Source organism: Phocoena sinus, chromosome X (assembly GCF_008692025.1).
Source record: "Phocoena sinus isolate mPhoSin1 chromosome X, mPhoSin1.pri, whole genome shotgun sequence".
In the NCBI taxonomy this organism is placed as follows: Eukaryota; Metazoa; Chordata; class Mammalia; order Artiodactyla; family Phocoenidae; genus Phocoena; species Phocoena sinus.
The window spans coordinates 27,078,832-27,095,198 of record NC_045784.1 but is presented as its reverse complement, the minus strand read 5'-3'; the positions used below and the strand labels follow the sequence as shown (position 1 = coordinate 27,095,198).

Genomic DNA, 16,367 nt, shown 5'->3' with positions numbered 1-16,367 from the left:
TTTTTTGTTGATTGTTGTTCAGCAGTTTGTTGGGATTTTGGTGGCTTGGTGAGAGCAGGTGAGCTCAAGTTCTTCTGCTCTGTTGTCTCCCTTCCCCCAAAATAAGTGGAAACTGTATCTAATATAGTTTAAATTTACTCAGCATTATAGAAACTATAGTCCTAAAAGATAATTCTTACAGTGTAATGGCAGTTTTAAAGGTTTTATTTTAGAATGGGAAGTTTGATCTGCAGTAGATCTACGATTATTTAATTGACAGGCCAGGCCACAAAAGAATCCTTGTGTACTCAACAGGCGGGCATAACACTTAGATTGGGACTAGGGCAAAGGAAAATCCTACATGACCAAGATTGGAGGCATCACTTTTGCATAGTTATGAAATCATTTCTGTGTGGTAGTAAATCTTTTCTTTTGAGTTTTATGTACCAGATGTATAACTAGCATTGCAGTATCTTAAAAAAAATTAATCTTTTTCTTCTCCTCCATTCTTATAATTCTCAAGCCTGCAGTCAAGTATGCTATTTCATATCTTAATCCTCTTTGCTTTAAAGAACTCAAGGTAGGTTGATCATGAGGACATACAATGTTGGAGAAGGCCTATACTTACTTACAAAAGTTACCTACAGGGGTAACATTTTAAAATCACATCAAACTGATTAATCAGAGAATTTTAATTCTACACAAAATAATGTTACCTAACCTAAACAGCTTTGTGTTCAACACTCGGTACAGTACAGAGTGTTTTAAGGATTTCATTTATAGGTGGCAATGCTAGTACATGTTCTTTTTATTGTTTAATACTATTGGGTTGGCCAAACAGTTCGTTTGGGCTTTTCTGTAAGGTGTTACAGAAAAACCTGAATGAATTGTTTGGCCAAGCCAGTACTGTGGACGTTTTGACTGCTCTGCATTTAAAATAGCCTACTGCTGTCTAAAAATGGTACAAAGAAGACAATCTTAGTGGATGACTACCAAGTACCAGATTTGTAGCTACTAAGGAAGCATTCCCTAGTGGTAATCCAGTTAATTGATTCAAGGGCTGTGGGAGGAATCACCCTGTTTAAGGGCTATGTCCACTGTGAGCCACCTTATTAGCATAAACTCTATGGTCTGAAGGGCCCACCATAATTAACAAGGACACTCCTGTCTCTTGAGAAATTTCAGGATTTTAGAGGTTATCTTCCAGGAGCTGGGGCCAAAGCTAGAGCTTTCTTTGAGCAAGGCCAAATTCTTTACAACAGTTAAAGTAGTGCTTAGGAGGAAATTTATAGCCTTCAGTGCTCATATAAGACAAGGAGATCTAATGTCAATGACACAAAATTCTACCCTAAGAATACAGAACAAAGGAAGTAAAAAGAAAGAAAATACAAGAACCATCAATGAGACAGAAAATACAAACAACAGAGAAAGGCATCAAAGCCAAAAAAAGCCAAAACTTACTTGGAAGGATAAACAAAGTCAGTAAACTCTCAGGTTGACTGATCTCGAAGAACAGATTACCAAAATCAGCAATGAAAGATGAGGCTACCTGTTAAAATAAGGGAATGCAGTGAACATCTTTATGCCAATAAACTCGACACTGTAGATGAAATGGACACATCTTGAAAAATACTGAGAACAAGATGAAAAGGGAACTATAACTAGTTATATTTGTAATTAATAAATGGAATCCATTATCAAAAGTTTTCCCAGAAGGAAAACTTTAGACCCAGATGGTTTGCACCAGTGGGTGAATTCTCTCAAATATTTAAGGAAGAGATAATGCCAATCATACAAACTCTGAGAAAACTTCCGATTTTCTTTATGTAGCCAGCAGGACCCTGATTCTAAAACCTGAGAGACATGAGACATGATAGATGATACATCATGACCAAATTGGGTTTAGCCTCAGGAATGCAATATTAAGAAAGTAAAGGAGAAAAAGCATATTATCATTTCATTAGATAGATACTGAAAACCATCTGATAAAATTCAGCAGATGACAGGATTAATTTGCAAAGAAAATCTAAGGATACCAAAAAACAACTATTAGAACTAATAAGTGAATTTAACAAGGTTTTGGGATATAAGGTCAGGATCCAAAAACCATATTTATATATATTAGCCAACAACTGGAAAGTGGAAATAAAAGGATAATTACAATACCATCCAAAAAAATGACACTTACTAATAAGTTTCACCAGATATGTACATTGAATATTATAAAACACTGCCAAAGGAAATTAAAGAAGACCTACATAAACCGCCAAAGGAAATTAAAGAAGACCTACATAAACCATGTCTGTTATTAAATCACTTTTATTAAGGTAGCTATTCTTTTCAGATTGATGCAATACCAGATTTACTGTTCTTTTTCTTTTTTTGGTAGAAATTAAAATTCATATGGAAATGCAGAAGACCTAGAATATCCAAGTGGAATATAGATGTTTATCTGAATTATAAGTGTGATAATTAGAGTGAGAGAAAGAAGGAGAGACAGAAAGGGAGACTGAGAAATCTTTTTGGACCAGACTTTGTAGTTAAGCAACGCAAATGTGTGTGTGAGATAAGCTGCCTCAGCTGATTCAGAAAGTCGTCGTTGTCCCCCCGCCCCCAACCTTGACACTGGTAACTCATAGTGGCGAGAGCACTGACCTTGGTGTGGTACAACTTAACTTGAGCGCTGGTCCTGGTTGTCTTGGCCACCTGACCTTGTTCAGATCCAGAGCAGTGCTTCTGTACAGGATTGTTGTAAGAGTCAGTGAGGAGGAGGTATGTGATGCTATAAAAGTGGTTTCTGTACAGGATTGTTGTAAGAGTCAGTGAGGAGGAGGTATGTGATGCTATAAAAGTGGTTAACACGTCTAAGAAGTAGAACTTTACCTTAGTCTATTCTCTGGAGCCTAAGATGTTCACTCTGCTTTTGTTTTACTCTGATAACAGTGTTTAAGATTGGCGAGCACTGATTTCCAAAGGTAGGCTGTATACTAGAGGGCTGCTTATGGGCTCCGAACTGATTACAAAATGTAAGATCTTTCTTCGGTTCTTAAGGGTAAATCATATGAAGTCTGCCATTTTTTGTTCTTCCTTAATACAAAACGCTACTTACTAACTGCCTCTACATTAATAGAAACGGTATTCTCGCAAGAAATTGGTAACTGGTGTGCCTGCAGTCCATGTTGTGAAGTGTCTGCTAGGCTTTTGCACACACAGGTAACTGGAATTTATGAAAGATTGGGGAGTACGTATTATCAGTATATAGTATTACTTTGAGTTGGTTCTGATTTTTCAAGTGCTGCTATTATGGTTTACTGTTACCATTAATGCAGTGTGTTCTTGGGTTAGCCTTATATGGGTGGTGTACTTTAAACCCATAATTTTCTAGTAACTACTGCTTAAGCAGGGAATTGCTAAAGTATCATCTCCCAAATTTTGTGTTCATATTGACATTTAATTATACTGAGTTTGCACCCCTAACTCACTAGAAAGTGGGAAACTGGTGAAATAAGTCATTTATTCCAAGTAATTAGAGAGGATGGAAAAAGTGGCTACCACCTTATCCACTGCTCTGGATAGGTTGTAAGAGCAGTATTAAATATGGCACTTACCTTCATGGGAGAACTAAAGGTAGCATGAGGTAATAGAGTAAATACTCAACTGTGTATGTTCTGTGAAAGGTCCTCGTGAGCCTGTCCGCTCTTCTAATGCACAGCTTGATCCCTTCTTCCTGGCTTTGCTTCTTCTCATGCAGACTCATCAGACACCTGCACAGTTGAGAGGAAAGCCCGAAGAATTAGCGTGACCTCCAGAGTACAGGAGGACATCCATGACACCCAGGCAGCAGCTGCAGATGGTTTGTACTTGTGTGTCTGGAGTTTGTGCAAAATGTCCAAACACACGTGTTAACCCATGTAGAGTTCTCGTAGTAAGTAAAGGCCAACCTTTTTTTTCCCCTTAAGAAATTACTCTCTACTGAGTTTCTAAGGCTGTGCTGTCCAATAGAAGTAACAGTTGAAGCCACGTACGTAATTTAAAATTTTCTATCAGCCAAAGTAAAAGAGAAAAGTGAAATAACGTTTCACTATGAAATCAATAGAAAATTAGTGAGGTATTTTATTTTACATTCTTTCACACTAAATCTTCCTTTTACACTTAGAGCACACCTCAATGCACACCTCAATTCAGAGTGGCTGCATTTCTAGTGGCCACCATATGGGACAGAGTCCTCTGAAAACAAGGCCAAGTAAATAAATAAAAAACAACTTCAACTTGAAAGTTCTGGACTTTACAATATCTTATCAAAAGCAGATTAATATTATAAGAAAACTTTGTACTCTTAACAGAGAGATAACAAGTTCAGGTTTTGCACCACTTTCCCTAACATTAAAGTCTACGTACATTTTTTCTGTTAAGATTTCCTCTTAGTGTACTTTTTATTTTATTTTGTTTTGTTTAACATCTTTATTGGAGCATAACTGCTTTACCATGGTGTGTTAGTTTCTGCTTCGTAACAAAGCGAATCAGCTACACGCTCAAATTTAATCTTAGTCCTGACCTGACCACCCATAGAATTCCTTTCTCACAAACCTTCTACAACTTTCTATATTCGTATTAATTTCTCCCTTATTTTCTTTCCCGTTTAGAAATAACCAGCTTTATGCCAAATTACTTTCTGTTCTCTTAACAAAACACATTTTCATTCCTTACGCCCCTTCTTTTTCCTTGCACACAAAGATGTTTTTCCTTATCAGTTTTTAGTACTTTTACTTACATATTTTAATTAGAATTCTTAACCTTAAAGCCTTGGTTTCTAGCAAAATCTAAGAAGTAGTTATGAACTGTTTGCCAACCAGGAAATGCTGGTATGACAAACTATGAACATATCCTATAACCTACTTTCTTTCTTTAATAACCTAATTAATTTCCTTCTTTAGTGGGTCCCAAGACATGTCCAGTGAACGCAGACAGACTTGTTTAGCAGTTAATGTTCTAATGTTCTATCTAGTATCTTATTTGGAAATGATCCGAATATTCAGTGAATTCCCATTGCTTAATTTACCAGTTTCAAAAGTTACCAAAAATCTGGAGAAACTGTTCTGCGGAGGCAGTCCTAAAACATTATTCCTCAAGAGTTAACTCTCATCTCACTTACCTTTAACGTTTCATCATATCAACTTATTTTCTTGCTGACAAATTTTGTAACAGGAATGGTAACATCTTATTTGACTTCTAGTCAAATTGACTCTCTGGTCTGTATTCATTAAACCAACAAACTTAAACTTGTTTTCATTCATTAAAATTAATCCTAGATCATGGTCCTGAAATTCATTTGGTCTGTTTTCTATTTCTGAGTATTTATATAAGCGCTTAATTTCATTGAAGCCAATTAAATAGAGCTCTTTTATAGACTGTAGGTATGTGGTATTACCAAAATCAACACATCTATACATACATCCGAACGTGCAAACAGAGACCCAGTACTTCCCATGCCAAAATGTCGTCAGCCATGAACCAGGTACGATAATATGAAACCCACCACTTACAAAAGAGTTTGGGTTTCTGGCAGATTGAAAAAATCAAGGTCACCTATTTAGATGGTTAAACCTTTTCCATAGAGAAGACACTTAAGATCTGTATTTGTCCTTGACAAGCCAAGTTCCATGTTGTTACCTAGCCCACCTTTATTTTTTTCTTGTTGATGTGAGTTAGTTAGTTACCTTTGAATTTTGCATTTTGAAAATGGCCTAGATAAGCATTCCTGGGGTAGACCAGCTAGACCTTTGGCATCTCAAAGGCATAGGAGGAGAAATGCAAGCTTCTCCTAGGTGGACTTTGTTCCTTAAGGCCAGATCCACCCCACCCCCCACTACTACAAGCCTCTTAAGGTAGATAGGGGAGGGTTTTTGGGATTTGGGAATAGTAAAGGATTGTGGGCTTTGGATTGGATTGTTCCTGGAGCTACACCTCTGGTCCTGGAAAAACCTGATTTGTAAAACAGGGACACAGCTATTTTGAATTTATCAAAGGATCGACATACCCATCCACCCTATGATAGAATGTTTTTTATGAACTCTCACACCACTTATAAGTCATTACGATTAAAAACATGCATATTGTGGAGCTGAAAGTCTCATGGAAGAAGGCACAAATTTAATCAATGTTTGCTATTATGACTAGTACTACGGGGGGGTGGGAGTCATGGGCGGGCCGAAGTTGTGAGGGAAAACTTCAGAACTAATTTAACATGCTATATAACATTTCTCATTGTTTTCACTTGGCTGGAATATAGCATAACTATCCACTATCGAGAGATAATTAATTAACTTGGAAGGTAGTCTGTGCTGGACTTCTGTCTACTTGTAGGAAAAAAGTAAATTGTTGAGAACAAAGTAGAAAATATATCATAAACTTACTATTTAGTTCTGCATTTCTAGTAGCTACGTATACTACTTGGCTTTCTCATTTCACAATACCACTTCCCTTGCTTTTGGGGGGTAATTTTGAAGTTCCGTTTCGATGATAGTTATAGAAAAAAATTCACCCTGTTTTCTGTTTTCTCTCTTTTATTCCTAACTTCTCTCAGAGCATCCAAGTAGCTCCAAACAGAGTCCTCGGACACAACCCCGAGATGAAGACTATGAAGGGGCTCCATGGAATTGTGATAGCTGCACCTTTCTGAACCACCCCGCACTAAATCGCTGTGAGCAGTGTGAGATGCCACGGTACACTTGAATTCCCAAGAGTCTGCACTAGGTTGAGAGTGAAGCTTTGAGCGCCCATTAGAAAAAAAGGAAAGCTGGGGAATCTGTTCATCTGCCCAGCCTTTTCATTTCATATAACGTGGTGTGTGTGTGTGGGGGGGGGGGTGACAATGCAGCCGCTTGTGCTCAATAAAGGAAAAATGGGGAGGGTTTTTTTCCCCCTTTCTTAACTCATTGCAGAGTTACAGATGGAAAGGGATACTTGAAATGGGGAAAGGATTCACTTCTGAAAGAATGTACACAGAGAAGTCAAGAGCTCTTCTGTGCAACCCCAATTGTTAAAGTTACTGCTGTTAAAGTTATAAACTAGAACTTTGATTCATGATGTGACATGTTACAGTTTATGCAGACAAACTGTGAATTGCCAGAGCAGACTTACCTGGTCACAAGCTCTCTGGAAAACCCAGGCTCCCCGGGCTTCTTCCTGTTGCTTCCTACTGAAGAGAAGGACAGGGAGAAGCAACCAGAGGATGTTTTTCTGGGGGGGCAAAATAACAAGGGTATTTGTAATTGCTGCTTTTTTCAGGGGTAATTTCAAACACACAAACAAAACGTTTTAAAATGTGATTTGTAGCAGTCAGGAATTAGGCATATCGTGCCCTTTGTTCGAAAGTACAATCAGAGGCAATAAGATCCCTTTTGCTTGTACAGTGATTCATCAAGCTATACCAACAAACACTGGTAACTAAGACCTAATTATGCCGCATAATAGATATTTTTTTTAAGTTACTGCATGCTTTTATTAGGCCACTGGTTTTTAAAATAACCAAGTCCTTACAAATTATGATTTTATGAATGACCTTCTCGTAAAACTGCGCTTCACCAATATAGCACAGTGAACGTATGCTGAATGTAAATCCATTCCAAAATCCACTTGGAATCTTGAGCTCAGCTGTGGTTCTATAAGAAATGTTTGCAGTCCCTAGAGCCTTTTTCCCCCTCCTTCCAATTTGTGATGAGTCCATGATGTTTACAGCACAGATAATACTTTGTGCCATAATCCTAATTTAGCTGAAAAAATTAATATTAGTTGTTCAATAAAGATATATTTGCACATATGTTAACAAAATAGTGTGAGGAACATTATAGTTGGCCAATATCATAAAGTTGCTCGCTGCGTTATTTGGGGAGGAAGAGAAGGCTAGTCAAGAAATAACGACTGAGAGAAAGGTGAATACAACAGACTTTGAAACTAAGAACTTTTAAAATGTAACAATACTGTAATTCAGAGATGATACTGAGTTTGTTCAGACAGTTCAGGTGATACTAAAGCACTCTTTATTTATGAAACTAGAACTTGAGGGTATAAATAACTGAAGACATATAAAATCATTTGACTTACTAAAGTGCACCACTAGAAAATTATTAATAGGACACTGAATTAAGGTCTTTACCATTGTTGACTTTTCTTCCAAGCTCAGAATTGGGTTTTGGAATCTCCCCCCTATTTGGGTAAATATAAACAGCAATGAAATTGGTAGGTTTCCTAGTCCTAAAGGATTTTACCTCAGGTTATAACCTGAGGAGTATAATATATACTCTCCCATACCAACCGTCCCCCTTCTCTCCTCTCTCCCCCTCTCTCTATCAATCACTCACACACAAGCTTCACACGCTTCACGCTGTCACTGTATGCTAATTTAGCAGTAATCTCTGGCAGACCTGGAAAAACAAGCTGCACTTAATAGCATAATGAAACCAAAGGCATAATAACTTATCATAGCTTATCATCAAAATCACAATTTCACACTGTACCTGCAGCTTTGAAAACATTTTTTCATACGTGGAAGATGTCCTGAAGAATATCTACTTGTCTCACAAAGTCAGCGTGGCTATGTAATTACACTGATAAAACATCTCTCATATAACAACTGTGGTAAAACTGTGAAAATAAAGGTGAGAAAGCAGATGGGCTTAAAAGCATTGACCTGAAAACAGCATTCACTCTTTAGAGGCTTTTGTAGTAACACTGGTGTCTGTCAGTCTCCAATAAGTCTATCAGTCCTACTGTCCTGTAATATGCCCATGCTTTTGCCTTTGTATGGTTTCACATCTCTTTAGTGATGGTCAACCCCACTTGGTATTAAGTAACAATTTAGGGGAAAATACATATGTTGCTTGATGTTCTAGCTAAAGGTTTACCCAGTATTCTTAGTGATAATGCTGAAGTGGCAGCAATTAACTTGGCAGTTGTCAGTTGAGAATGAAAGTAGCATGTATGAAAACCGTTTGATGCTTTATTAAAACCATGTAGATGACTTTAAAACTATTGCATGAACATACATCCAGATTACTGAACTGTTATCATCATACAGTAGATGCATGGTTCCAGTCCTTTGGTGATATATCTAGTAAATCATTGTTTTCACCTGCCAGGAAAAATGAGAAATCAGTCTATTTGATAGGTATAGAGGGTGGGGTTTGAGACATCAGAGATTGATTTTTAAGGGAGTTTTGTATATGTTCATTTCTGGTTGTGCACAAGTTTCATACGCCAACATAGGCTGTATTCCGTTTTTAAAATAAGCAAAATTATTTGACACTGATAAATTTGATATATTTAACTGTGTCCCATATATAGACTACTTCTTGCCTATGACAAGTTTGAACAAGAATTCAGTCAACTTTCAAGATGCCTTTTCAAAAGGATCTGGCTGCTGAGGTGCCTATGCTTTTTAGGATCAGTTGGTGCACTTCTTGTTTCTAGTTAAAAAAAAAAAAAAAGGTTTTTTCTTAAAATGCAACCAGTTTGATGTATCTGGGAACACAGAGAGCTGACTGTACATTTTACATTATTTCACTGTTTTGTAAACTGGGTTTGTAGAAAGCACCTTTGTCATTTTGTTAAAGTACATTGCCCCTTACATTTTGAGGTAGTTCTTAAAAGTTTAAAGCGGTAAAAGAAGAGTCAGAAACTTTCTAAGCATTGTAAAATGTTTCCAATAATGACCTTGTTTGAGGGAGTACAGAGGCGCGCAATTTAAAATAAACAAAAGAAGTGCGTGGTAGAAAAGGTAGTTGTAGAGCAGATTAATGATGGTGGGGAAAGTGTTGCTAATTTGTTTATTTCCCTGAAAAAATGGGAGTGTGATGAGCAGTTTAATAATTTTTAAGGAGCTGGTCTCAATTTTAGTACTTATTATAAAAGAGATCAATGTTTCCTTCAGTTTTGACATTGCTTTGTCCCAGTTATCTAGGGGGTTCATATTCCAACTTTCTGTGGCAACTCGATTTTATATAGTATTTTAAAAGGTAATTGTAATGTTTTTGACAGTATAAACAAAAAGCAAGAATATAAGGCATAGAAAAACTGTCCTTTGAAAATATCAGTGATGTACCCTGGAATGTGAAGATGTCCCCTTATAGTTTAAATTGATTTATATTTTAATATTGTAATCACTGTTCAGACTTTGAACGAGTCATTACAGTGTGTGTCTGTATATCCGTAGAGAAAAATGACAAATGTAATGTTACTTTAAAATCAAAATAAATTTGGCACTGTCTGTTGCACCACTACTGTATCTTTTGGAAAGAATTATTAACAGTATTTTCTTATTGTAAAAGGTAATTCTGATGATGATTTCATTCACCAGACGTGCGTGTTTTTTTCTGTTATTTGCATCCCCAAATATTTAATACAAGTAGATGCTGCATGGCTTGAGCATTCAGAGATTAATAGAATGACGACTCAATTTTAATTTCTAAAGCCATGAAACGTGGCTTTGACACTGAACAATTCTGATCTCTTGTTTATAATGACACCCAGTTGTCCATGTTTCCCCACTGTAAAAGATTTGCTCAATTTCTCCCCTAAAACAGCAAGAATTTATTAAATCTTGTAAATACCATGTCTTAGATTTCTGTGTATGTTGTGAATTTAATTATTTTGAGGCGAAATTGTACAAAGGCAGTTTTAAAGGCTATGCATGCATCGTACCTCCAAACAACATATTCGGAAAGTCAGATCCCTGAGAAATAAATTAATAAACTAAAAGCAAACACTACATTCTGCATCCTTTCTGTGTAATTAGAAATGGTTTACAATATCAAACCAGTCCTAGTTCCAATACTCATATATTTCTGGACTGAAATATGCTGTCTTAGAAATCTAATCTTCTTTTCTGTTCTTCTATTAGAACATGTAGTAATGTTAGATGTGGGTTATTAAGTATTAGTACATTACTCTAACTTTAAAATTGTGTGAAAGTATAAATAAGCAAATTTTATATAAAAGTGGGATATATACACTACCAAATGTAAAACAGCTAGTGGGAAGCAGCCGCATAGCACAGGGAGATCAGCTCGGTGCTTTGTGACCACCTAGAGGGGTGGGATAGGGAGGGTGGGAGGGAGACGCAACAGGGAGGAGATATGGGGATATATGTATACATATAGCTGATTCACTTTGTTATACAGCAGAAACTAACACAATATTGTAAAGCAATTATACTCCAATAAAGATGTTTAAAAAAGTGGGATATGTTAAAAATTTACATTTTTCATTCCACTTTAATATATATCACTTACCAAAGAATGAGTGATTTTCTTACATCTTTATGTCATCTGTAGTTAGGTTTTCAAAGGGATATAATCACCTTCCTCTTGCTAGGGTCTGTAGTCACCCTTCCCAACTTGTGCACAGGAAGTACTGCAGATGAATTATGGTAGATAGTATTTTCAGTGATTAGGCATATTTAAAGTCAAAATCACTCCCACTACATTATTTAAATATAAGAAAATTTGCAAACATACAGAAGTACAGAAGAATCCTGTAATCCCCCACTCATTACCCAGCTTCCAAAATTATCCAGATATAAGCAGACTTATTTCATCTATATTCTCATCCACCACCCCCACCATTATTTTGAAACAAATCCCCAGACATCCTAGCAACTCATCTGTAAATAAACTTATCTATCACACCTTATAAGATAATATCAAATATCCAGTGTTAAGTTTCCCAACTGGTCTCAGGTTTTTTTTATAAGCATGTCTAAATTAGGGTCTAAATAGAATACTTGACATTGATTGTTATGTTTCTTACATCTTTAACCTGCATATATACTTTCCCTCCTTCCCTCTCAGAAGTTACAAGGAAACTTTACCTCATCAGGTACTTGGTTACCCTCCACCACATCTTAGTGTAAAGTAACACACAGAAAGAACATCAAAGATAACTAAAAATAGTATGTGAAGTATTTTTTTATTGTCTTCTTTCCCTTCTCATCACTTCTCACATCCTGTGTTGTCCCTTTTAAACAATCTGTTTTTGAAGTAGAAGATTACTTCAAATCTGGTTACCACAAAAGTGATTCCTTGTGCTGCTCATTTTGTTAATTAGGCATCTGAGCGAACTGCCATCATCTGTCTGTAATCCCACTACCCATATAATGATTTCTCTTCAGGTACTGACCGCTCAGTTTCCCGCACGGAAGTGTGCTGGGTGTGGTTTGTCTCCTACCCCAATTCCTCCAGAGACTTCCTGACTTGACTTTGGCCTACAGGCCTTTTTCTAGGACACTATCCAGGTGGTGTTTCGTGACGGAGGTTTCAAAGGTTTTAATAGGGTATATAATATGTGGGTGAGATTTTTGGTTCGCCAGTTCCATACTCTTAGAGCTGTCAAATCATCTCATTTGTCCTGCCCTTTGGAAAAGTGGTGGGTGTGCTTTTTTTGTGTGTGTCTTTTTTTTTTTTTTTTTTTTTTTTCCCCCGGTACGCGGGCCTCTCACTGCCGTGGCCTCTCGCGTTGCGGAGCACAGACTCCGGACGCGCAGGCTCAGAGGCCATGGCTCACGGGCCCAGCCGCTCCGCGGCATGTGGGATCCTCCTGGACCGGGGCATGAACCCGTGTCCCCCGCATCGGCAGGCGGACTCTCAACCACTGCGCCACCAGGGAAGCCCGGTGGGTGTGCTTTTCACCAGCCTCTCGTGACGTTCTAGCGGTAAGAAAAAGAGTATGCAGGAAAATCAGGTGATGCAGCCTAGCTTCCTTCGGTTTTGCATTGCGATTCGGGAGCAAAATGCTACTTACTATATATTACTTTGCTTCCTTTTGACTTGTTTATGCATTTATTCTCTTGGGGACTGAATCTGTTTGGAGGTAGTTCTATTCCCTTGATCAAGAACCACTAACATAGCCATTTCTAAATCCCATCCCCCAATTATGACTTCTTTTAAGTCACTAAAAATAGTCTGCTTTGGGTGTACATGATTCAAAAAAAAGGTCTCTATTTGAAAGGCATTTGGGGTTGGGGGAGGAGAAAATTGGATTAGTGTATTGAAATAGCTTGCATTCCCTCTACACTTTCCTACACTTTCACAACGAATGAAATGGTCACAGCTGGCAGGGGTACTGCTATTTCAAGATTAGAATTTGAGTTTCTCTTCCCAAATTCTACTGAAATAACGAATGAAAACATTTTTAAGGGCTGGAGAACAGGGAAGGGTGCTCTCAGGGAGAAGGAAATGACAGGATGCAGATGGGGGGTGTGTGTGTACTGAGGGCGGTAGCAACCAATATCAAGAAACCACAGTTTTCGCTGCCAGTGAAAGTTAACCTATAACTCAAGTCTATTGGGCTCCCCAACGGAGGCCATGAAGACCCCCAAATTCTGAGCAGCAGGCAAATAGAAGGATCTGTGATGGTCAGAAAGCAGGGAGACCGCGGCAACTGCCCTCTGCCTCACTTGCACCACACTTGACTAAATAAGAGAGGTACTTAATACAACTGGTTTGGCCACATTGATAAGGAGCATGATGCACCCAGTAACTTCAAGCTGCCATACGAGCATGGAGGAAAAACTTCCTTAGCCTAGCTCAAGATTCCAGGGAGCAATTTTCAACCCTGCTGTAATACCTAAAAGCAGCAGCCACTGGTGTTTGCTTATTGACTGGCTAGAAACAAACGCTTAGCAAAACATTCAACCTCCCTGTCTTTCCTATACTCTGTAATCAAGTAATTTTCTAACTGAGAAGAAGCTACAGGAAAGAGTAGAAAGCTTTATGCTTGCTTTTTCGTTAAGGATTAAAAGATTAAAGCAGCGTGACCCACATAACCTTTTAAAAATTTCCTTAAAAATCAGCAAACATATGGAAGCGTTTAGCCTCCTGAAAAAAGGACTTCATTCTACAGAATCAGAGAAGAGCAAACTTTGATTTCTAATTTTAATTCCAAACAAAAATTTACAGCTATGTCATATCTCTCGAAAAGGATTAATCAGATCAGGGATGGTTGCTTTCAAATGAAAAGTAACTTTTATGGAATTGTAAACTAAAAATATAGGTAGTGAGATTTCACAAAACTGAGTCAATAGAGAAACTATTCTAGAATTCAGAGGAAAGGGATAGAGATGAAGAGCTAACACATAAGAAATGTGAATTCCAGATCCAGGAGATGCAATAAGGCATACCACAAGGAACGAACACAGCAGATAGGGAAGAAGCAAGAAATATAGAAAAAAGAAACATGGGGATGAGAGGGTTTAAGAAGATTACGTATCAAGATAAACAATAAACAAAGGTGACATCAGAATTCTCCTAAATTTTGTGTGTAAAACTTGAACACAACTGTCTAATTTTGACACGCAAAACAGACAAAATAGGAAATATTATAAATGGCAGTTAAATCTCCATATAATAAAATTCTGTATCTCATGTGAACTAAATGTTTTTTCAAATGTCCACCAAACATTAACCAAAAAAAATATATACCCAGAAAACCTGAATTTTTAAAACAATTCTACAGGCCACATTTTTCTAATTGCAAGACATGAAATCTTTAAAAATTACTGAATCAAATCAAGCCACCTAAAAGGGGAAGAAGAAAAAAAAAACTTCTAAAGCTCTTGATTAAAAACTGGAATTAAAATCAAAGTCAGGGGCTTCCCTGGTGGCGCAGTGGTTGAGAGTCCGCCTGCCGATGCAGGGGACACGGGTTCATGCCCCGGTCCGGGAGGATCTCACATGCCCCGGAGCGGCTGGGCCCGTGAGCCATGGCCGCTGAGCCTGCGCGTCCGGAGCACAGGCTCCGCAACGGGAGAGGCCACAAGAGTGAGAGGCCCGCGTACCGCAAAAAAAAAAAAAAAAAAAAAAAACCAGCCAGATTTAGTTCAGGCCAATCCTCAACAAGAGGCTTTAGCAAAGATGTTATCTCAAACTCAAAAGAAAGCTTTCCACTCCCAGAAAACAGGGCAGAATAAAAGAGTATGATACCTCAATGACGTTTAGAGAATGCATCTGTTGAAACAGTTCTAGATGCAAGTAAATTGTCCACACTTGTAACAGAACAAGTTGCACAAAGAAATAATTCAGAACTTGAGTTGATGAAATACATTTCCATTACTAGATGTCTCTGTGCAAACTCTTAACAGTGAAACGGAAATGTGAAAAATCACAGTGCAACTATACTCTGAGAGAAAACACACTGTATTTAATAGTCAGTGTCAAGAATCCTTACGAGCTGGAAAGCTCCAAGAAAGAGCTGGATCAGAGGTCTTCCAAGGGCAAGCTGATGTGTAACGTGTATGGAAAAGTGGTTTTACAAGCCAGCAGCTTGAGAAGGCACGTGAGTATACATACAAGGGAGTCAAACTCTACCTCTGCCACACATGTGGGAATGTGTTCACCCAGTATAACCAGCTGAAAACTCATGTAAGAAAGCCATATAAATGAATTATGTGATAGAGGCTTTTGCTCAAAAATGCCAGGTACTCATCCGCAGTCGCATTCACTGTGGTGAGAAAAAACCCTGTAAGTGTGATGTATGTCACTGACCACTTACAACTTCCACAATTTCAAGATTAACAACATGGACAGATAGCGGAGAGAAGTCCTATGTCTAAGATAGGAGTGGACAAAGATTTGCCCGTCCCAGCACGCTGACCTCTCACAGTCGCAGGCTTACTGAAGGAAACCCTTACAGGTGTCATACCTACAAGGACGCATGTGCTGTCTCTAGTTCTCTTATCTCACACACTCCAAACACGCAGGGGGAAACCATACAAAGGTGGCTGTCTGTGGGAAAACTTCAGCTCAAAAACTTCTGATCTCATCAACAAGAGAGGTAATTTATTATGTAGAAGTACTTACAAAGCTATTAAAAATGTAAAGAATCATAAAATGCAAGTTCAGACTAGGCAAAACTCTAGATTCCAGTGCTAAGATTCCATATGGAAACGTCCTGTATTGGAAGCTACGGATTTGAGGCTTTCTGAAATGACTTTACCAGATGATACTCAGTATTCTCCATCAGATACGTGCTGTGCTTAGCTGGGACTAGAGTTGATTTGCGGGGTACTGGGGGCTGGGGAGAACAGTTAACTGAGGAATAGAAAGTTGCTTATATGTCTCTGTTAGTAAACAAAAATATCTCTGGTAAAACTTTCTGCATCTTCACTGTGCAGTGCTCGTTCTGACTTTTCGCTTTTGAGGTCTAGATATACACACAGCTTTTTAAGGAACGCATATGACAGTACTTTTAAATAGAGTGCTATTTTAACTTTTAATATACGTTAAACTTATTTTCAAGTTGCCTGCATTCCATTTTTACTTTGCATTAACTATTGCCTTTAATTTATTTAAGGAGAATCTATCTTATAGTGTGCATCAGCGTATAATCTATTCATG

The 16,367-nt window shown here is 37.9% G+C and overlaps 1 protein-coding gene and 1 pseudogene across 2 annotated transcripts in view; both read left to right on the top strand.

The window, feature by feature from the left end:
• The window catches only part of TAB3 (TGF-beta activated kinase 1 (MAP3K7) binding protein 3), a 109,445-nt gene extending 98,848 nt beyond the window's left edge, over window positions 1–10,597 (top strand). For both annotated transcript variants that reach the window (XM_032620159.1, XM_032620158.1), the window contains 2 exons: window positions 3,731–3,832; window positions 6,563–10,597. In XM_032620159.1, the coding sequence (XP_032476050.1) occupies window positions 3,731–3,832; window positions 6,563–6,711 (251 nt within the window). In that variant the 3' untranslated portion in view covers window positions 6,712–10,597. The remainder of the gene's footprint in view (window positions 1–3,730; window positions 3,833–6,562) is intronic.
• Window positions 10,598–13,496: 2,899 nt separating this feature from the next.
• LOC116747037 lies at window positions 13,497–16,010 on the top strand (annotated as a pseudogene).
• Window positions 16,011–16,367: the final 357 nt, after the last annotated feature.